At 36.1% G+C, this 23,567-nt stretch overlaps 1 protein-coding gene across 1 annotated transcript; it reads left to right on the forward strand.

The window, feature by feature from the left end:
- Positions 1–182: 182 nt before the first annotated feature.
- CEP76 (centrosomal protein 76) lies at positions 183–23,358 on the forward strand. The gene is made up of 12 exons (XM_026005993.2): positions 183–379; positions 1,432–1,587; positions 2,622–2,703; positions 3,363–3,587; positions 4,739–4,924; positions 7,009–7,106; positions 7,660–7,788; positions 12,873–13,061; positions 16,556–16,722; positions 17,837–18,170; positions 20,033–20,250; positions 21,056–23,358. Exons 1-12 carry the CDS (start codon positions 317–319, stop codon positions 21,192–21,194), a joined length of 1,986 nt encoding a protein of 661 aa, XP_025861778.1. The 5' UTR covers positions 183–316; the 3' UTR covers positions 21,195–23,358.
- Positions 23,359–23,567: the final 209 nt, after the last annotated feature.

Here is a 23,567-nt window from a genome sequence, read left to right on the forward strand (position 1 = left end):
ACCCCCGCGGGGCAGGGCGGCGGGGAGCGTTGGGCTGGCGCGGTGGGCGTCGCCAGGGACGGGAGCGGCAGGCGGACGTGGTCAGGCACGGACGGGGGCAGCCCGCGCCCCGGCAGTCCGCGCCGTTTGAAAGCCACAGTTGAGCGCCGCCACCGCCGCCTCGGCTCCCGCCCAGCCGCGGCCCTGACGCGGCGTCGCGCCCCCCGGGAGCCGCGCGAGCCCGAGCGGTCGCCGCCTCCGCCCCGCGGCTACCGGCACCCCGGGGCCGGCCGGGCGCGCCCGAGGCGGGGGAAGCGCGGTGAGCGGCGGCCGCAGCATGTCGCTGCCTCCGGAGAAGGCCTCCGAGCTGAAGCAGCTCATCCACCAGCAGCTGAGCAAGGTGAGGGTCTGGCCCTGAGCGGCCCCCGCCTGGCGTCCCGGGCGAGGCCGACGGCGGCGCCCGTTTGGCGGGGGCGCGGGCGGGGGGCTCCGAGTGTGCAGCCCGGGCCGCCTTCCAGCCTCGGCGAAGGGCGGCCGTGGTGAGCGGCGCGGCGCCTGAGGAGGAGGCGCTCACCCCGCGGCCTCAGATGCCAGGCCGAATACCAGCCGGTTTGCAGCAGGTGTATGCTCGCAGGGTAGGAGTTAGAGTTACTTGAAGGTGCACCTCGCGTCTCTGAAGTGGAGCCGCAGGAGCAGTTCCTGAAGGTCTGTCCTGAGGGTGCTTGCGGCCCTTCGGAGCCCAACGGAGCCGCGCACGCAGGGAGCTGAGGCGATGAAAGCTTCCGTTTGCTGTGCACCTGTATGCCAGGTTCTGGGCCCAGTGTAAAGCATCTTTGACCCAAGCCTCGCAGTAATCTTTTTCAGATTCATACAGGGTAAACGAATTAACTCAGCGTCACGTCTAATAAGCTGAAAGTTGAAAGTCGTACTCTGATCTCCTAGTCCAGGTCTGTGTTCTCTTGAGTGTACCTCACTTTCAATAGGTCTGTTTTCGTTGAATGTCATTTGTGGGGAAATGGTAACAAAGGTAGTAGATAACCAGTAGAGATTATTTCTAGGATTTGTACTAAAAGAAATTTAGGATGAAATAAAGAAAAATTTTAGCTTTATTCTCATTGAATGCTAGTAATAATTTTACATTTACTATTAGCTTGAAAAGCCGTCTTGAATTTTGTCCACTCTCCCATTATTATTTTTTAAATATTTACTTATTCCTGAGACACACAGAGGGAGAAGCAGGTCCGCCTCAGGGAGCCCGATGTGGCACTCGATCCCGGGACCCTGGGGTCACGCCCTGAGCGGAAGGGAGACGCTCAACCGCTGAGCCACCCGGGTGCCCTTAGTACTCTCCCATTATTTTTTTTTTCTTTGGTTGCTTTAGAAAGAAATTAGCTAATTGGCAATGTTTGTCAGCTTTATAAATGTGAGTTATAATGCGTGTTTTCGACATAGATGGATGTCCATGGCAGAATAAGAGAAATCCTTGCAGAGACAATACGGGAAGAATTGGCACCTGATCAACAACAGTTATCAACAGAAGATTTGATCAAAGCCCTTAGACGTCGGGGAATCATTGATGATGTGATGAAAGAACTTAATTTTGTTACTGTGAGTAGTTTGGTGGGGAAGAATTTTGAGAATATGTTCCTGGGCATAATGCTGCTTATTGGGTCCATATTTGGGGCCTGTTTTTAGTAAAATCACTTTAAAAGGCCATTTTTGTCTGGTAATATGCTTACTATAAGCTCACTCTACCCTTGAATGTAGCAAGTGGGATTATGTATCAATGAGATTGGAGTTACATACCATATTTCTCTTTACAATGACAGAATTTTCTGTTGTTATTCCCTAGGTCTGTATCTGTAAGTATACATATTTTAGTGAAATTAGTTCACCATAACCTAGTTCTTTTTCGCAAGTAGTGTTTTATAACTTTTTTTAGATTAGGCATATTTTTTAAATAAACACATTGTTTTAGAACTTCATTCTCTGTGATTAACAGATTATCAGTTTTTTAAAGAAAATAATTGTGTAAGAACCTTCAAATCTCTTTATACAAATAGGTCGGTAATGAGATGATAAGCCTCCGTGCACAAAATAGTAAGTGGGCCTTCTTTTGAAAATGAGGCAATAATGAGAAACTGTGACCTAATAATACATGGGTAGTATAATGTAAAAATTGGATGGAGTGCATAATACATCAGGGAATAAGTATTTTAATACAGCCTCCTTTTTTGGTTTTTGAGGTTTATAAACCCATTTGTTTGAAAATTGACCCAATAACAGCTTCTGCTGTGTGAATGTCATTTCCTTATTAAAATCAGTTCATGGTAGAATCATAAGTCAAATGTCATATTAGGCTTAGAAAAAGTTTAACCTTGTTTAAGGTATTAAGGATTTGTTAATAGCATTCTGTGGACACTGAAGACAGTTTATTTTCTTATTAGAGTTTAGGAGTGACCAGTTCATCAACTCTTTTCATTATTTTAATTATGCTGGGAAAATAAGAGTTTCCTTGAGGGGGGGGGCTTTATCCTGTATACTTCTGTTTAGTTCTTAGTCCCACCCATTGTTGATGTTTCTTTGCTTAGCTATAATTTTTGTTTTCTAATTTGTTTTCATCTTTTTTCCCACCTTTCTAGGACAGTGTTGATCAAGAACTACCTTCCTCTCCAAAACAACCTGTTTGTTTTACTGATAGACAATCAACATTGTTAAAAAAAAGTATGTATATTTCTTTTAACATTGATTTCGTTTTGCACAGTACTACATATTGATGTGCTGTAGTGTTTGGTATTTGATGAAAACCATTTTTTTCCTTCTCGAATGAGATTCTTAACCATTTTTGTAATTAATCATCCAAAAAACTTAGATTCTGTTTTGCACCAAGTTGTGTATGTCAGAAGCTTTAGTATATCACAGAGTGGAAGCAAAAACAGAATTACCTGTTTCTCATGTTTTTTTTTTTTTTTTTTTTTTTTTCTCATGTTTTAATAATATGTTTTATAAACATTGTACAGCTTTGCTTTTTTAATGGTAATTGCCTAACAAGTACACTTGCTGAGTTTATATTTGTTTGGTTTGGCTTTGGCGGTGAAGGCGTGTTATTAGATAAGCACCTGAAGAGCAAAGGTTCTTAAGCCTTGGCTCTGACTCTTTTCTAGCTGGGAGAAAGTAGCCAGAATATAAAAACTCCGATAAAGATATATCTTACTGTGTATGTTTTCTTTCTCGGTTTCAAATGGTCCTGGTATACAGTAAATTTGTTACTTTTTAAATTTAGTCTTTGGTTTTATTTCTGTCAAGTTATTATTTCCTATTGTCTTGATCACATTCCTTAAGTTGTTTGGCAGTTTCCTCATATATATTGCTACACTTTACAGCTAATATTGATCCAACACGGAGGTATCTTTACCTTCAGGTTTTGGGTGGAAAAGCTTTCTTGGAACATCTACAAGAACCTGAGCCTTTACCTGGACAAGTTTGTTCAACCTTTACTCTATGTTTACATTTTCGAAACCAACGTTTTCGTTCTAAACCTGTTCCATGTGCCTGTGAACCAGATTTTCATGATGGCTTTTTACTTGAAGTACACAGAGAAAGCTTAGGTAAGGAGCAATAATAACTTGTCATTTAATTGAATAAATATTTGTTAGGTTTTATTGTAACATAACTTTTGCTAGATGATTGAATCTTCCTACTTTGCTTTTATTTTCTCCACTGCTCTTTTTTACATAAATTACTTCTATCTTTTTGCTTTATTTTCTGCTAAATAATTTTCCCTTAAGATTTTTTATTTTTACTGTCTTAATGGTTGCTTCTTAAGTAGTAAACATTTAAATATCTGTTAGGGGGTTGCCTGGGTGCTGTAGTCGGTTAAGTATCTGACTCCTTATTTTGGCTCAGGTCATGATCTTAGTGTTGTGGGTTTGAGCCCTGCATCGGGCTCTGTGCTCAGCAGAGTCTACTTGAGATTTCTTTCTCCCTCTCCCCCTCTTCTTCCCCCCCCCCCAAAATCAGTCAATCAACCAATCAATAAATGCCTGCTAGATGCGTTATACTATATACTAGGCAAGTGCTGAGGATATAGTGAAGAACAAGACATAATTCTTCTCATTTATGAAGGATAGCTAGGTTTATCATGTTATGTAACTTTGAGAAATAAAGGTAGGATGGGAGTCTGTAATTTTTTAAAATTATATACCTGATTCCTATAATTTTTATATTATTTCTGTGACTGTATTTTATGTTATTTCAATATAGAAATCTTAATAATGTGTTTGCTTAGCAAAGCTAAAAAATTACACCTTTAGAAATTTAGATTGCTAAGATGGCTAATACAGTATGAAAAAATTTTTTTGCCCTTGGTGAAAAAGGTTACCCTAATAAGGCTGTTTATTTATTTTTTTTTTAAAGATTTTATTTGAGAGAGTGCAAGTGAGCACAAGCAGAGAGTGTTGGGGAGAAGGAGAAGCAGACTCCCTGCTGAGCAGGGGGTGTGACCTGGGTATCCATCTCAGGACCTGATCATGACCTGATCATGACCTGAGCCAAAGGTAGACACTTAGCTGACAGAGCTCCCCAGGCGCCCCAGGATTGTACTTTTTAAATTAAGTAAGCTGTTGCATGGTTTCTGAGGCATTACCAAATTATTTTATTTGGTTTTATGTAAGTATATTAGTATCCTTTGCAATAAACATATTCTTCTATGTTGGTCTAATGGAATATGTAACGTGATGCATTTGGTTTATGTTGCCAGGTGATGGAACTAGAATGGCTGATTCAACAACAATGTTATCAATAAGTGATCCAGTTCATATGGTGCTAATCAAAACAGACATATTTGGTGAGACTACTTTAGTAGCATCCTATTTTCTCGAATGGCGATCAGTTTTGGGCTCAGAAAATGGAGTGACCAGTCTTACTGTGGAGCTTATGGGTGTAGGTATGATGATTCATCACTGTTACCTTTTTATAGGCATAGCTTGTTGATAAATGCATTTTATGTTTTCTGAATGCCTTTGTAAACCAAACAGGAAACATGTAAAAAAACTTTCATTAGGGAGTGCCTGCATGGTGCAGTCACTTAAGCATCCGACTCTAGGTTTCCACTCTTGATTTTGTCTCAGTTCGTGATCTTAGGGTCATGGTCTTAGGGTCATGAGATCCAAGCTCTGCATCAGGCTCTGGGTTCAGTGTGGAGGAGTCTGCTTAAGATTTCTTTCTCTCAAAAAAAAAGAAAAAAAAAAAAATTTCTCTCTCTCTCTCTCCCCCCTCCCCCCTTCCCTCCTGTGCTTGTGTGTGTCCTCTCTCTCAAATAGATAAATACTTAATAAAATACTTAAAAAAAGAATTTCATTAAAATTACATTTGGACTCTAGTATTGGGGTCTTGGGAAATGTCGTGAAGCATGTTAGGAGTATAGAACTAGGGCAGCCTGGGTGGCTAAGTGGTTTAGCACTGCCTTCGGCCTAGGGCCTGATCCTGGAGACCTGGGATCGAGTCCCATGTCGGGCTCCCTGCATGGAGCCTGCTTCTCCCTCTGTCTGTGTCTCTGCCTCCTCTCTCTCAGTCTGTGTGTGTGTGTCCCTCATGAATAAATAAAGTCTTAAAAAAAAAAGGGGGGGTATAGAACTATACAGTCAAACTGATCTTGTAAGGAAAAATTTTTTTTTCAGGGGCTTATTTTTTTTCTTCAAATTTATTTGATTGTATATAAGGCTATAAAGAACAGTAGGATTCTTCACACAGATGCATATGTAAAAACTCTACTCCAGCACACTCCAGTGTACAGTGCATCCCCCATTAGTATCAGTGCCTTCAGGCAGCAGTGGTTCTTACAGAATATGGAGTTGATACTTCTCCAACATTTTACATGTGGGAATATGGGACTCAAAGAGGTGCTGACTTGTTCATTGACAGGATCTATGAATAATACTCTTTGAGGAGAGAGATGGTGCCTATTTTATTCACCATTGTTTCCTTGGACTCTTGGGAACTATCTGATGTGTGATATGTATTTTCTAATAGAATAAAACCTACCAGTATTTTATGCATAACATATAAGGGAATTACTTTGGTATTGAAACTAAGTCACAGAGTCAAACCTGGTTGGTGGAGGGTATAGCTTTAGTACTTTAGATTTTGATAAGTCATACCCAGAATGTGGTTTTCCTTAAATAGAAAGTAAGGGCACAAGTTTTTTGTGGGATATATGTATTTTCAAAAGATACACATTATTTGTCTTCAAATATAGGCCTAACATGATTATCATAGTAGTGACCAAGAAACAAGTATATTCTGATTCACCAGAGGAACAGTAAATAGTTCTTGTAAAAAGTGTATTTGTTTTCAAATTGTTTAAATCCAGGTATGGATTGAAAATTTGTGTTCACATGTGATGTGAAAAATGGGAAGGAATTATTATATGTGACAAAGTATAAATTATTTCCTGAGAACCAGATGTTAACAGTTGCTTTACTTTGTTTTTAATGTAAATCTGGTTGGTATACGTTTAATGAAGATAAAAATTAAGAATACCAAATCCTTTAGATCCAGATAGCCCTTTAAAATGTAAGAAGCAGGGATCCCTGGGTGGCGCAGCGGTTTGGCGCTTGTCTTTGGCCCAGGGCGCGATCCTGGAGCCCCGGGATCGAATCCCACATCAGGCTCCCGGTGCATGGGGCCTGCTTCTCCCTCTGCCTGTGTCTCTGCCTCTCTCTCTCTCTCTCTGAGACTGTCATAAATAAATAAAAAAATTAAAAAAAAAAAAAAATTAAAAAAAAAAAATGTAAGAAGCAAGCTCAAAACATAGATAATCTTACAACTAGATCAAGGTCTTTATGCAAAATAAAAACTGATTTGATTTGAATTGTTTTTAATATGAATATTAAAGATGTTGAATATTATCTGTATTTCACGTAAGTGGTAAAGCACAAAATTCTTAGATTATTTTGGTTAGACTTTGGTTGACTAAATATACATAGTCTGGAAACCTCTGAAGTTCTAAATACTTGTTTATATTTATAGGCACAGAATCAAAAGTTTCTGTTGGAATTTTAAATATAAAACTTGAGATGTACCCACCACTCAATCAGACATTGTCTCAGGAAGTAGTGAACACACAGGTAAATGATTCTGAATTTCTCTTCTTTGTGTATTTGTTTTCATAGTAGTATATTTATCTACTGATCCTAGAAAGTAATTTCTTTTTGGAAAATTACCACTTACTGGTTTTAAGCAAGAGAATGACAATACAATTTATTATTAAAAAATTTTTATCTTGGGGTTCCTCAGTTGTTTAAGCATCTGCCTTTGGCTTGGCTCGGCTCAGGGTCTAAGTGTCCCATGATTGAGCCCCACGTCAGGCTCTCTCCTGGGCAGGGGGTCTGCTTCTCCCTCTCCCTCTGTGATATTTCTCACTCTCTGAAATAAATGAATAAGATCTTTAAAAAAAAATTTTGTCTTGGGAGAAAAAAAGATTACTGACCATTATATGGAAACTAGATTATAAGGGGAGGGGGGAGTATAGACACAAGGAAGTCCGTCAGGAAGCTGTTACAGATGATGGAGATGATGGCTTACGGTTAGGGTGGTGATAGAGATGGAGAGAAGTATGTAGAATTGTTAATTATTTTATAGTATTTAAGGAGGAAAAATATATATTTTTTTAATTTCAAGCTTGCTTTGGAACGTCAGAAAACTGCAGAGAAAGAGCGATTATTTCTTGTATATGCAAAGCAGTGGTGGAGAGAATATTTGCAAATTCGACCCTCACACAATTCACGGCTGGTCAAGATTTTTGCACAGGTTTGTGTTTAATATTTACTGTTGTATATGTAAGTTTCATTTAAGGTGAATTGTTAAAATGTATTCCTGACAAATAAAAGTTTGTAAAAATTGAATACGATTTTGTAATATTCTCTTTCGCTGAGTAGGTGATGTAATGCAATGTTTTATTTTGCTTTTCATTTTCAATTTTTTAAAAAAAGATTTTGTTTATTCATGAGAAAGGCAGACACCAGGCAGAGAGAGAGAGAAGCAGACTCCCCGTGGGGAGCCTGATACGTAACACAGTCCTGGGACTCTGAGATCATGTCCTGAGCTGAAGGGAGATGCTCAACTGCTGAGCTACCTAGGTGTCCCTCATTTCAATTTTTTTAAACCTTTTTTTAATATATTTGATTTAAAATAGATAAAAACCCATTTTGTTTAAGTTGGAGTGTAATATTTAGTACTAAATGATTAAATACTAGAATACTTTGCAGTTGATAATGTAAATTGAGCTTTGATGTGCAGAATCGGGGCTATGGGCACATATGTTTAGAAATATATTTTGTTAGGTTATTTTCTTAAAGACAGTCTTATATGTAATAATTCTATATAGCCACCATCTCTGAGCCTGTGACAAGCAATATTTAACTGCAGCATTTCAGTTATATATAGATATGCTTCTATTTTTCCTACAGCCTAAGCTTATTTTCTCTCATTATCAAATCAGAATAAAATATATGATCAGATCCATGTTTTTTGTAACTTTTGAGGAACCATTCAAATTTTTTATATATAGTTAGCCTTATGTAGATGCTTTTATAAGAGTTATAGTGTGGTATTATTTTGACTGATCTTTCTCAGATCCTGTGCATTCATCTAGTTTTACCCTACATAGTAGGATGGACTAAGAGTAGGTCAGTTTGTAGATGAGGAGCTTAGAAGTGGGAGAGCCTAGTTGAGTAGGAATGGAAATGTGGGAAATGGCTTCTTGCTTTTCAGTAGCATTGTCTATGCATTGTTTAACAGGGCAGACAAGATACCATTGATGCCAGGATGGGGCAAAGAGAAACCAGTCAAAATATAACTGGCTCTCTGCTGTCTGTTTAGTCTGAGGTGAGGTTATGTAAGGAATCTGGGACTAGAGAAGAATGGGTGGATGAGCAAGTAGACCAGAAAAATGACAAAGGAAAGAGGAGGAGGAATAGGAGGAGATATGCAGTTATGCAAATTCTTTTTTTTTTTTTTTAAAGGAAATACTACTTAAACAAGTTTCCATCTCTTAGAATTCATTGTAAGAAGATTGGAACTACATAAGGTCACTTAGTCTCATGGTAACCATATAAGATTGTCAGTTGGCCAGGAGTTTCTACTATTTTATAAAAAATAAACAGTATAAAGAATAGAAGAGTGAAGATTTTTTCCTAAGATCAAATAGCAGCTCAGTCATGGAGACTCCATTGAGTTGCAGTTTTGACTAGAGCATTTTTGGTTTGACTGGACCACCTCTGGACATACAGAGAGTAAATAAATGTTTATCTTACTTCAGTTCCCCAAAAGTATCTTTGCTGCTGCTTTCTATATTTGACTAGATATGAAGTTAAGAAACAATAGTATTTATTTAAGACAGTCAATCTAATCACAAAAACTGCACAAAAAACTGCACAAAAAATTTTTAAACCAAAAAATTATTATACATGGTCTGAAAATGAATTTCCAGTGCTTCTAGGCATAAGAGAAAATAATTTACAGCAACACTGTCTCTCTGCAGTGAGGGAAATGTTCTCTGTGCTGTTCAGTATGATAGCCATTGACCTATTGAGTGTGCAAAATGTTGCAATAAAGAACTGAATTTTACATTTTATTTTAATTTTAATTAAAATTTAAATAGCTACACAGGGTTAGTGGCATTCTTAATGGGACAGTGCAGGTTTAGAAGCTGAAATATTGAAATTTTCAAGACATTTCATTTGATGTATTATGGATAATATGAGAAATACTGCTGTAATGAAACAATGATATATCTTGTATTCTAAGATGCTACTTTTGATGATTGTCTTAGGGTAAATGCATCCACTTTTTAGGTACTCATTCCTTTCCTTTCTGATAGTGAAGTTGTAAGAATAGGACTAAATGGCCCACTCAGGAACTCAGTTAATTACCTTTATTGTAACAGCTGTAGAATCCTCCAAGTTGTTATACATAATAATCTGTTGTACTTATTTTTCCTCCCTTGCTTGTTTTGCTCTAGTACAATAGTAATTTACCTAACGATAACTTAAATTTTCTAGTACAAGAAATTTTAAAATAAGTTATAGAAATTGACCATTAATATTTAAGAAAATGTTATAGGGATGCCTGGGTGGTTCAGCAGTTGAGCATCTGCCTTTGGCTCAGGGCATGATCCTGGAGTTCCAGAATTGAGTCCCACATCAGGCTCCCTGCATGGAGCCTGCTTCTCCCTCTGCCTATGTCTCTGTCTCTCTCTGTCTCTGTCTCTGTCTCTCTCTCTCTCTCTCTGTGTGTGTGTGTCTCTCATGAATAAGTAAATAAAATCTTTTTTAAAAGATAAAAAAACTGTGATAAATCACTTGAAGACTGAGGTTATCCTTCTAATATTCAGATTGTGATTTCAAGGCTTAATATTCCAACACTATACTAGATCAGTAATAACACTGAGTTAATATGAAAGAAATCCAAATAATAGTTTTCTACTTCCCTCCAAAATTAGAATCATGGTTTTCTGTTTTTAAAATGAATGCTATGGGGACACCTGGGTGACTCAGTGGTTGAGTGTCTGCTTAGGTTGTGATCCCAGGATCCTGGGATCAAGTCCCACATCGGGCTCCCTGCAGGGAGCCTGCTTCTCCCTCTGCCTGTGTCTCTGCCTCTCTCTCTGTGTCTCTCATAAATAAATAAATAAAAATCTTTAAAAGAAATAAAATAAATGCCAGGAAACACCCTTTGCTTAAATCTCTTGTCTTCCTCTGTTCCTTAGTTTCCTTAATTGTCTTTGATTCTTAATTCTACTTGAGTTTTTTTCCTAGCTGATTCCTTTGTTCTATTTCTGACTCCCAAGATTGCATGGGGAGATGGAGAGTAAGAAAGAGATCACCATGGATGTGTTTGAGCCATGGAGGTAACAGTGGGGTGGGAGAGACAAGGAAAAAAAATCAGTGCCTTTTAGAATTGAGAACCATAGTTAAAAGTCAAATCATAATAATACTTTGCTCTACATCAAAAAAATTATCTTTCTTGCTATAATTAAAAATTATTTATAAAAAATATAATTAAAAAAAGGGGTGTTTTGTTTTGTTTTCCTTCCTAAGGTTTGGGATTATAGTGGAGAGGTGATGTTTTTGTGGTATAGAAAGACATCAGTGGTTCTGATAATCAAAACAGTTTTTTTTTTTTTTTAATTTTATTTATTTATGATAGTCATACAGAGAGAAAGAGAGAGAGGCAGAGACACAGGCAGAGAGAGAAGCAGGCTCCATGCGCCGGGAGCCCGATGTGGGACTCAATCCCGGGTCTCCAGGATCGCGCCCTGGGCCAAAGGCAGGCGCCAAACCGCTGCGCCACTCAGGGATCCCAACAGTTGTTTTTCTGTTAGCTGAGTTAGACTTTGTTTCTGAGGAGCCTTGCCATGACACAATGTATTAAATTGTCTTTGAATTTTGAATAGAAAATAGTGTTTTGATTTTGTCATCTCAGTAATCATGAAGTTAAGGGATATGCAGGCTTTGGTAATATTAACTCTAAACGCACAGTGGTGGACCATCACCAGAGACTTTTGTATGCACTGTAGTTACCTTAAATGCTAGGATACATCATATATTTATATTTAAAAATGTAAAATGTTTTCCTTAAATGATTTTCAGAACTCTGCTTGCAGTTGACTTGGTTAACAAATCCTTGTTTCCTGTGGATCTCCAGGTGTAATGGAAACAAACTGAAAATGAGCTCTGATAATTTGTTGTTATATTAGTAAATCAGAAGAGTTATTCTGTTTGGATATACAGTATTAAGTTCTTTATGATAATATGAAAGGATACTGTGACTTAGATCCCCTCTCCATCCCCTACCCACCTGCCTGTTCTGTTTTCAGAAGAGTTCTTTTGTTTTTCTAAGTTATTGAGGAGTAATTGACAAATATAATTGTATATATTTGAAGTGTACAATATATATGTATATTTGCTATACATATACATCGTGGAATGCCTATCAAGATCAAGATAATAAACACATCCATCAATTTACATAGTTACCTCTTTCCTATGTGGTGAGGAGACTTAAGATCTGCTCTTAGCAGCTTTCAAGTTTACTGTATTAATTACTCCTCATGTTTTCCATTAGATCCTCAGAACTTAATCTTCTTATAACTGAAAATCTGTACCCTTTGGCCTATATCTCTCTGTTCCTCCCTCTGTCTAATCCTTGGCAATCACCATTCTATTCTCTATTTCTATGAAATCAGCTTTTTTTTTTTTTTTTTTTTTTTTTTTTTTTTTAAGATTCCACATGTAAGGGAAACCATACAAGATTTGTTTTTATCTATCTGGCTTATTTCACTTTGCGTAATACCCTTCAGATTCATCCATGTTGTCACAAATGGCAGGATCTCCTTTTTATATAGCTAAATAATATTCTGTTGTATGGGTAATACCACATTTTTTCACTTATTTATCCATTAAAGGACATTTCACTTGTTTCCATATCTTGACTATTATGACTGATGCTGCAGTGAACATGGATGTGAAGATAGAAGTCTTTTTGAGATACTGATTTCAGTTGCTACAGATATCTCAGAGTGACATTGCTGAATCATGGTAGTTCAGGTCCTTAACTGTCACAAGTTTTGGAGATAGCTCAGGGTTTGAATTCTGGCTCTGTTGCATAATATTGTAGCTTCAATTTCTTCATGTATGCAATGAAAATAGTAAGAGATATTAAGAGGATTAAAAGAGACGTTGTATGCGTAGCACTTCACTGCTGGATGCAGGGTAAGCACTCAATAAATGGTATCCAGAATTATTTTATCCCACGTTAATATATTCTAAGAAAAGGTGTTAATATTGGGAGTAATCTATCCTACAGTTAATATTTTTTCCCTCTTCCCTCAGGATGAAAATGGGATAAACAGACCAGTTTGTTCCTATATTAAACCACTTCGAGCTGGGAGGCTTCTGGATACTCCAAGGCAAGCAGCGAGATTTGTTAATGTCCTTGGTTATGAAAGAGCCCCTGTTATTGGAGGAGGAGGTAAACAGGAACAGTGGTGCACTCTGCTGGCCTTTCTCTGTAGAAACAAGGTACTCTGTACTTGTAATAGAATTAAATAAATAGCAATACATCATAGTTATTGTGAGTTTATCATATTTGAAAAAAATTAACCTAGAAAAATGGATAAATGATTGGTTTGAACTAGTCAATCTCTTGTTTTTAGTACATAAAAAGTTTTTATTTTCTTGTATAGTTTCTTAGCATAATATGATTTTTGTGAGGTGGAGATAAGTATTTTAATGTCGAAAATCAAAATAAAGAGGTAAATTCAACTGAATTAGAGACAATGCTGGGATAATCATGGTCTTTCTAGTACTATTCATGTGTTAAAAGCTACTTCAATGATACATTTTTTTAAAAGGGAAAATAGCAGTACAAAAGGAATATGGAAGAAAATCTTAGATTGCATGGTATTTTGTTTAGTTTCAAGTGTAAGTATATATTTAAGAATTTGTGTACATTTATTGATGTTAAATAAATTGATTTCAGTAAATGAATTTTATAGATAATTTGATATTTTTAATCTCTGTTCTAAAATGATAATATAAAAACAAGACTATCTTTAGCATTTCAGTTCTGCTGAAATAGAAAAAAAATTATTTGTTTTGAAATAATATTTTTTGGTCTGAGATTGTATATGTAGTATGAGTCTTCATTCACAAAGCAAAGCTTATACAGTGGAAGAACCTATTTAACTCACTTAGATTGATTTGTTAGGAAGATTTTTATGTAAAAAAAAACAATCAAAAACGGGCAACTGAGTGGCTCTGACCGTTAAGCATCTGACTCTTGATTTTGGCCTAGGTCATGATCTCAGTGTTGTGGAATCGAGCCTGGAGTCCAGCTCCACACTCAGCATGGAGTCTGCTTAAGATTCTTTTCTCTCTCCTTCTGTCCTTCCCTACTTCTCTCTCCCCTCCCCCAAAAAGGAAAAAAAATAGTTAAACATTATCAAAAAATTATTTTGATTTATTCTCAAGCTGTGGTTCTCAAAAATTGTGTGTATGGATTTCAGCTTTTTTTATTTCAAATATAGCAGGAATGGTACATACTTAAAATTATTATATAAAGAGGTGCCTGGTGGCTCGGTTGGTTGGGTATCTGTCTTTGGCTCTGGTCATGATCCTGGGATCAAGCCCTACGTCAGGCTCCCTGCTCTGTGGGGAGCCTGCTTCTCCCTTTTCCTCTCCCTTTGTCCTTCTCCCTGCTTGTGCCCTCTCTCACACTCTGCTCTATCTCAAATAAATTTAAAAAATCACTGTAAATAATTCATTCATAAAGCAAATAATTGCCCCTTTGATTTATTATTTTGTTTACCTGAGTTTGTTTAAATGGAAAACATCTTAAATTAGAAGCTTGAAATTATTTTTTCTTAATTAAAAAAAAATTATTCAGAGAGAAAGAGAGCAAGTGAGAGCACGAGCAGGGGAGGATCAGAGGGAGGAGAGACAGACTCTCCACTAAGTAGGGAGCCCAACGTGCAGCTCAGTCCCAGGACACCAGGATCATGACCTGAGCCAAAGGCAGATACTTAAACAACTGAGCCACTGAGGTGCCCCAGAAGCTTGAAATTATTAAAAAAGATATTCTCTACATAACTATTTTGCCATTGTAGTAACTATTTCTTTTGGCTACAGTAGCTTGCTTCTAATTTTTTTATATCTTTGTGAGTGAATTTTTTGTTTTCACTGAATATTGGGAGTACTATTATGTTTCTTTTGAAATTTTTTAGTATAAAATCTCAGTATTATAGAAACTACTGAATCTAAAAGAATGGATATTATATTTTTTGAAAGTCCTATTGAGATTTTATCTATTTTAACTTATTTATTTTATTTATTTATTTATTTATTTTTAAGATTTTATTTATTTATTCATGACAGACACAGAGAGAGAGAGAGAGAGGCAGAGACACAGGCAGAGGGAGAAGCAGGCTCCATGGAGGGAGCCTGATGTGGAACTCAATCCTGGGTCTCTAGGATCACGCCCTGGGCTGAAGGCAGGTGCTAAACTGCTGAGCCACTGGGGCTGCCCTATTTGTTTTTTTAATATTTTATTTATTCATTTATGAGAGACAGAAAGAGAAGCAGAGACACAGGCAGAGGGAGAAGCGGGCTCCATGCAGGGAGCCCGATGTGGAACTCTATCTCGAGTCTACGGGATCACACCCTGGGCTGAAGGCAGCGCTAAACCGCTGAGCCAGGTTTAGCCAACCGCTGGGCTGCCCATATTGAGATTTTAAAATGGTATTGGTTCTGTTATAGTTGATCAAAAAGCAGCTGTGTAGAGCCACTAATACGAAATCACCCTTCCTGCTATCATTGAACTTAATAGTTTTGCTTTTGTATATTACCTATAGTCCTGCACTTAAATACATACCTTTATATAATTGGAGCCTTACTGTTTAATATTTTGATTTTTTTTTACAGATTATCAGATATTTTCTGTTTTTGTAGCTTTCATATTTTTAAGTTGTAAAAGTAACATAATGTTAAAATTTAGAAAATAGAAGGGAAAGTGATAGAAAACCTCCCATAATTATAGCCATTGTTGAAATTTTGCTGTTCTTTCACTCATTTTTTTTCTAGTATGTTAATGCCTTAAAATGATCACATATAGATACCATAACTGATTGTTTTGAGTATTTTCTTCTGTATTTGCATTTCTTGGTGTATCATTTGTTATCTTGTCTGTTCATGTTCTTTAGCTATTCATCTTTAAAATCCTGCTGCTTTTCTTCCTCTAAGTTTTTAAATAAACTTTAGAATAATGCCCCCTTTCCAAGTATGATTATCAGATTTGTGAGCACTGACTTTGTAAAATAATTTAGGTTCTTCTAAAATTAGTGTATTCTTACCCCTCTCCTTAATTGTTTCAGCTTAACACTAGACTAATGATTAAAAGTGAAATTTAGGGGATCCCTGGGTGGCGCAGCGGTTTGGCGCCTGCCTTTGGCCCGGGGCGCGATCCTGGAGACCCGGGATCGAGTCCCACGTCGGGCTCCCGGTGCATGGAGCCTGCTTCTCCCTCTGCCTATGTCTCTGCTTCTCTCTCTCTCACTGTGTGCCTATCATAAATAAATAAAATTAAAAAAAAAAAATTATAAAAAAAAAAAAAAAAAAAAAGTGAAATTTAGGGGTACCTGGGTGGCTTAGCCAGTTAAGCATCTGCCTCCACTCAGGTCATAATCTCAGGGTCCTGAGATCAAGCTCCATATCAGGTTCCCTGTTCAGTGGGGATCTGCTTCTTTCTCCCTCTCCCTCTGTGCTTGGTTTCTCTCACTCATTCTCTCTCAAGTAAATAAATAAAATCTTAAAAAAAAAATTAGGGGTGGCTAGCTGTCTCAGTCAATGGAGCATGTGACCCTCGGTCTCAGAGTTGTGAGTTTGAGTCCCATATTGAGTTTATAAATTACTTTAAAAAATCTTTTAAAAAATGGAATATTAATATTGCTTTTTAGTTATAATTTTGTATTGAACATTTAATGAGAAAATTGTGAAGGAATAAATAATTCATTTTCTAGGGTGACTGTGAAGATCATGCTAACCTTCTGTGCAGCCTTCTTCTTGGATATGGATTAGAAGCCTTTGTCTGTGTTGGGACTAAGGCAAAAGGAGTACCTCATGCATGGGTTATGACCTGTGGAACTGATGGAACCATCACTTTTTGGGAGAGTTTAACAGGACACAGGTTTGTCAGTCATGTTTACAAGGATATTAAAATAAAGATGTAAAATTTTTTTTTAAGATTGTTTATTCATTCATGAGAGAGAGAGAGAGGCAGAGACATAGGCAGAGGGAGGAGCAGGCTCCTCAGAGGGAGCCTGATGTGGGACTTGATTCCAGAACTCCAGGATCACGCCCGGGGCTGAAGGCAGGCACTAAACCGCTGAGCCACCCAGGGATCCCAAGATGTAAATGTTTTAAATTAAAGATTCTTTGTTTATATTAGATGGTACTCAAACGCACAAATTGATAATTTTCATTATTAGAGCCTTTTTATGACCAAGCAAAAGATTACTTCAATTAAAACAGCTCTTAATTTGAAGAAAATTTGTACACCTAAAATATTCTTTACCAATATAATATTGGTTAAAAAATAAATTTATTTTAAATTTTGTAATTGGCATATGCTTTTTCTAATGTTTTTCCCCAAGCCTAAAAATAAATTGAGGTTGTAAATCATGATTTCTTTTGAAAATTTGATGTCACCAACTCCACATTGGTAAATTCACTGTATGCTTTTCTTAGTTCTTTGGACTGCCATCAGATTTTGAAAGAGTTCGGTGTTCCCTCTTTCCTGGAACCATCTCTTTCCTTAGCTTCTACCATAGCATTGTCTTTCAGTTTTCATTATTCCTTTTTTTTTTTTTTTTTTTTTTTAGTTTATATTATTCCTATCTGGCTGTTCTTACTTCACCTTTATCTGATCTATAAATGTTGGAGTTTCTAAAGGCATAGCCCTGGGCCATCTTCTTAGGTTTCTTAATTTTCCCCTGGTTGATAATCATTTTTGTTAGTTGTAACTATTAATGTATAGCTAAAGTATTTTAATTGTGTTATTTGAGATGAATGATTTTGATCTTAATGGTTATACATAGAATATATTCTCATGTTGAATAAAGTTGGTTTTTATATGATATGTGCCATACAATTATGTAATAAAATTGTAGAAATATAAGAAAAAACAAGTATTAAACTCTAGTCCTGGGAAATAGTTATAGCCCTAAATATCTTTCTTAATAAATGTTACCTTCTTAATTTTTAAGTTTTTACTGTATAAAATTATACTTTACTTTTTTTAGGTACATCCACAAACCTGCCAATCCTGATGAATCTCCAGTTGCAGAACAGCCCAAACCTCTGTACCCGTATCGAACAATTGGTTGTGTTTTCAATCATCAGATGTTCCTGGGAAATTGTCAGCCCTCTGACTCAGTGGAAATCTGTGTATTTGATTTGAATGATGAATCCAAATGGAAACCCATGAGTGAAGAAGCAATCAGATCTGTGTGTGCTCCAGGAGCTACAACATCCCTTCCTCCTTTTCCCCCTCTATGTGCATCCACAATTGATGCTTCAGTAACAAGTAATGAAATAGAAATGCAGCTAAGACTGCTAGTGTCAGAACACAGGAAGGTAATTAACACTGATATTTGTAGTTTCATGCATTTTTTTCCATTTGTTTATGTATTTAACAATAATACATAAGGGGAGGAGGGCAGCTAGGATAGTACCAGTCACTGTTCTAGCCCTGAACAAAACAAATTTAGTTCCTTTTAAGCTTGTAGTTTTGAAAGTCATTAGAGTTAGGTTCTGAGACCAAAAGTTTCCAAACTCACTAATACTTTTAGAATTTATTACTTCTAGAAATGAAGAGTGATAAACTAGTTCAGACTTTTGCTGAATACCACTCTTTGGATTTATTTTTCTGTGGAGTACTTAATTCATATTATTCCTACTGAAAATACTGGGTTATATTTTTTTCATAATCATTTTTTTCCAGGTTGGTTTTGTTTATTTTACCCTATCACATGAATTTAGCTGGATGTAAAATTATATTCTCATTCTAGCTTTAATTTGCATTACCCTGATTATTAATGAGATCAGTCCTCTTATTAGCCATTTAGATTTCTTTTGTGCATTAGACATAACAAACATAAAAAGATATAAAAAGATTAGTATATTTTTAAGAATTTTTGTTCATTGGAAGAAACCAGTCAGGGAATGAATGAAAAGAACATGATTGGAGTGGGTGCAACACATAACCATCAAAGGACTAGAATCTCAGAAGATTTATTTCTAATTCATCTTTTGGGATTCCATAATAGACTCCCCACCTTCAGTGAATCCTGTTTACTGTGTTCCTTGAGGGCATCAAAGGCAAAGTGATTTATTAACTATGTTTTCTGGGCTTCCAATTACTATTAGTTTGGCTTATAAAATCTGCTGTACTCACTTGCCAACTCATCAAAGCTTTTAGAAGTGTATTTTGGAAAGTAATCTGGCACTTATAGTTTGTTCTCAGCAGTAGGTTGTTCAAGGACCTACTTCACTTACACTGAGGAGAATTAAAGTCCCTCATTACTGCATCTTTCCCTCCATCACTCATACTATACTGCCTTTTAGTTTTCCTAGGTCTTGTTTACAAATAAGACCAGTATTTTATTGTAATAGGAATTTATGTAGAAAAAGAAAACAAAAAACTGAGCTAGATACTAGTGTTGATCACTAAGTTAATGGTGGCTGTAAGTCAGCAAGTGAGATTTACTTTTCGCCACAGAAAAAAAGATAGATGAACATAGACCTTTGGGGTTACTTGGAACCAGCTAAAACCTTGAATACAAAATCAGGAAATGGCAGAGATCTATTATGATAATCAAAATATTTAGAATTTTTGAGAAAATTTTTTTTGTAACAATGTTTTTAAAATATCACGTGTATAGATATATGTAGTTCATTTCATACTACAAGTGAAATCTTAAATACCTTCAACATTCTATAGAAACATGTTTAAAGCTCCGTGAAGGCCTAAAGCATATCTTTTCACCTTTATATCCCTTTACGGTATAAAAGTTAGTATTATTATGTAATTCATTTGTTGATTTTTCTCTCCTACTATAGTTGAATTTGTGTTGGAACAATTAAATTAAGCAGATTCAATCTTACTCTTTAAATAAAACGTGATTTCAAATTTCAGCAGCACTGTGTTTTCCATAGTAGGACTGTTCCATGTAGTATTTTCTAGTGAATATTAAGGAAGTACAGATTTTAGAGCCTTTAAAAAGTTTTTTCTTTTTTTTCTTCTAAGTAAAACCAGGTACCTGTAGTTCCTTTATTTGTACGTGTCCTTATCATAATAGAAAGTTTAAAAAGTTATGATGGGCTTTATATTAAAATATTTTTTATATTTTAAATATATTAAAATCATCAACACTTATAATTGGCTTTTAAAATACTAGTATATTTCACCTTTTCTTTTTATCTTTCGATTGCTGTAGGATCTTGGTCTCACTACTGTTTGGGAAGACCAGCTTTCCTATCTCTTATCACCAGCTTTGGCTTCTTATGAATTTGAGCGTACGACAAGTATATCTGCAGGCAATGAAGAATTTCAAGATGCCATAAGGAGGGCTGTACCTGATGGTCACACATTTAAAGGGTTCCCAATACATTTTGTCTATAGAAATGCAAGGCGTGCATTTGCTACGTGTCTTCGGTAAGGTGGAATTTATGAATTTGTAAATGTTAACTGTCTTAGGAATTTAAAGATTTTTTAAAAATTAATTAATTAATTAATTAGAGTAGGAGATGAGGGCAGAGTGGGGATAAGCAGACTCTGTGCTAAGCATGGACCCAAGTGTGGGGGTGGATCTCATGACCTGAACTGAAGTTGAGAGACGCACAACCTACTGAGCAACCCAGGTGTCCCTATTAACCTAAGACTTTTAGCAGGCTGTTAGTCTGGCTGTTTAGGAATGACTTTAGAATCACGTGAACTTTTATAATGATTTATTTTCCTTGCCACAGATAGTGATTCATTAGGTCTGAAATGTGGCTCTAGGTAGTTGGAATAATTTTCCTGTTGGTTTTGGTGCAATCTCAGCTGAGGATTTCTAATTTTACCTAGTGTAATTTTTTAAATTTATAGACTGAGAAAATATTGTGTAATTTCAATAGCTAAACCAAAATCATAGGGGTATTGGTAACAGAGACTAGATTTGTGTGTGTGTGTGTGTGTGTGTGTTTGGTTTTTTTTTTAAATTGGTGTTCAATTTGCCAACATATAGAATAACACCCAGTGTTCATCCCATCAAGTGCCCCCCTCAGTGCCCGTCACCCAGTCCCCCCACCCCCTCCCCACCTCCCTTTCTACCACCTCTTGTTTGTTTCCCAGAGTAAGGAGTCTCTCATGTTCTGCAGAGACTAGATTTTTAAAAATTATTTTAAATATGGAATGGACTTATTTGGAGATAAAGCAAAATCTGTGTTCACTTCTTAATTAAATAAGTTTTCTTTTGTAGGTCTCCTTTCTGTGAAGAAATAATCTGTTGCCGTGGAGACCAGGTGCGACTGGCAGTTCGTGTCCGAGTGTTTACTTACCCCGAATCTGCATGTGCTGTTTGGATCATGTTTGCTTGTAAATATCGCTCGGTATTATAGGACTAACATTTCTGTAAGAATCTACCTGTGTTTTACTGGAATTTTACACATTGTACATTATAGCTGTTTAGAGGTTCATTATTTTAAAAATCACATTTTGGCTTGGATGTCATATTTCACTTTTGTATATACCTGATTGATAATAGTTTGAAAAAAATCATGTGTGTATTTAAAAATTAAGGATAAAAAACTTGTAAAGTCTGAGTGGAATTTAGTATAAATTAAGTGTCTATTTTAATAAATGCTACATTGTTTACAGGTATTCAGTAGTTTAAATATGAATAAAATAAAATTTACTCAGTTTTCTTTACATTAACAGGTAATCAGAGAGAGGTTTATTTGTCTAAGGGTTTGAGCCATAGAAAAATCAATATGATCATTATTTTTCATAGATTAATGATTAATGGGATTATTTTATATAAATTAGAAATTAACCTCACAACAGATTTGTTAAATAGGTGAAAATACATTTTGATGAACTATCACTTTTGTGGCTTACCCATTGGCCATAGGGATATTTGTGACTTTCCAGGGATTTATGGGAAGATTCTGATGGAAGAGTAGGAAAAACTGATACCAGAAAAGCACAAATATTAATAAAACAAATCTCACATAAAGATAAATGAATAATTTATAAATACATTAGTTGGATTCATTATATAAAAATGAACTGAGTATTTTAGAAGAAGTTCACCATACCCTTTTGTTACGACACCGATATACTGTTTTCTGTAATTATTATTGGCAGTCTGTTGCTGATTCTCGGTAGTCAGAGGATTCATTAACTGGCCTCTTTATGGATTCCATCTTATGAAATCACATTTGTTTTTCTTTTTTCCTTTTTTTTTTTCATTGTGATAAAAACACCAGAGTATATGCAATTACTCTAAATTGGAGAATCATTATGTGAGGACCCTGAAAAAATGAGCATATGTGAGGGACTCCATGCTGATATTTGCTTTAAAACTGAGCAAGTTTTAGAAGTTAGTTTTAAAAGTGAGCATCAAAAAAGCAGTAGTAGTTTGACTTTTTGTAAGAAGCTGCATGACATAATTGATAGATTGGATTGCCCATTTAGCATCTGTGCATAAATCTTGATTCAGTTGCTTCTCTATTGGTCTTTTTAAGAAAGCACTGTGGGGGGATGCCTGGGTGGTTCAGTGGTTGAATGTCTGCCTTGGGCTCAGGGCCTGACCCTGGGGTCCCAGGATAGAGTCCCACATTGGGCTCTCTGCATGGAGCCTGCTTCTCCCTCTGCCTCTGCCTCTGCCTCTGTCTCTCTCTCTCTCTCTCTCTCTCTCTCTGTGTGTGTGTCTCTCATGAATAAGTAAATAAAATCTTAAAAAAAAAAAGAAAACACTTTCTCTAAAAAGAGGGGCACTTGGGTGGCTCAGTTGGTTAAGTGTCTGACTCTTAATCTCCTTGATCTCAGAGTTGTGAGTTTGATCCCCACATTGGGTTCCACACTGAGCATGGAACCAACTTAAAAAAAAAAACAAAAAAAGCAACAGTGTGTACCAGTTGGCTGTGCAAATTACTCTTTTCATCACTTAATTGTAAATAAAATGATTTATTGTTTTTTAAAAAATGAAAATCTAGAGATACCCTAAAATTTACCTTTTGTTTATTTTTACATATGATGAATATTTATGATTTAACTTATTTTTAAAAATCTGAAAATATCCCTCTACTTTCAATTTTCATTGAAAACAGTAATCAGATATTCTTGTGAGACTGACATAACTTTAGAGAATTAGCGAAATAAGAATTGAGACTTTTTTACTTTGTTACCAGAATTACTTATAAGGTTATCAATAGGGAAAATTGCTTATAATTTTCAGCTTTGGAACAAATTATTTATGGGGCACTAGAAGGCAGACATGTTAAGATTAAGGCTATGTTATCTTTGAGGCTGGGAGGACCAGAAAAACACATGTATATTCATAATGCATCTTTGGTATAAATTCTAAAATAAATTTTCTTTTTATGCACTTTAATAGACTCCAACATGAATAATTTTCTGTAAAGGTGGTTTATTTCAAAAGATTCTTTTAGTGAATTTATCATTAGAATTCTTATTACTAATGTTTCTTTTTAAAAATTGAATTTGCATTGTCTGTTTAGCTGTCATAAAAGTTGTTTTCCTATTAAAAATGTAAAATAATTTTTATATGTCTTTATTCTTTTTGACAATATGTACACTAATACAGTCCTCTATACATTTATATGTATGTATATATAATATATAGATGTATTTATTTAGTAGAAGATTATCAGAAACCTAGAAACTTCATTACTCAAGCATGAGCCTGTTGAATAAAACTTACTAAATTTAGTTCCAACTAAGTGAACACTCCGAATGCCTTGGAACTT

Source organism: Vulpes vulpes, chromosome 13 (assembly GCF_048418805.1).
Source record: "Vulpes vulpes isolate BD-2025 chromosome 13, VulVul3, whole genome shotgun sequence".
In the NCBI taxonomy this organism is placed as follows: Eukaryota; Metazoa; Chordata; class Mammalia; order Carnivora; family Canidae; genus Vulpes; species Vulpes vulpes.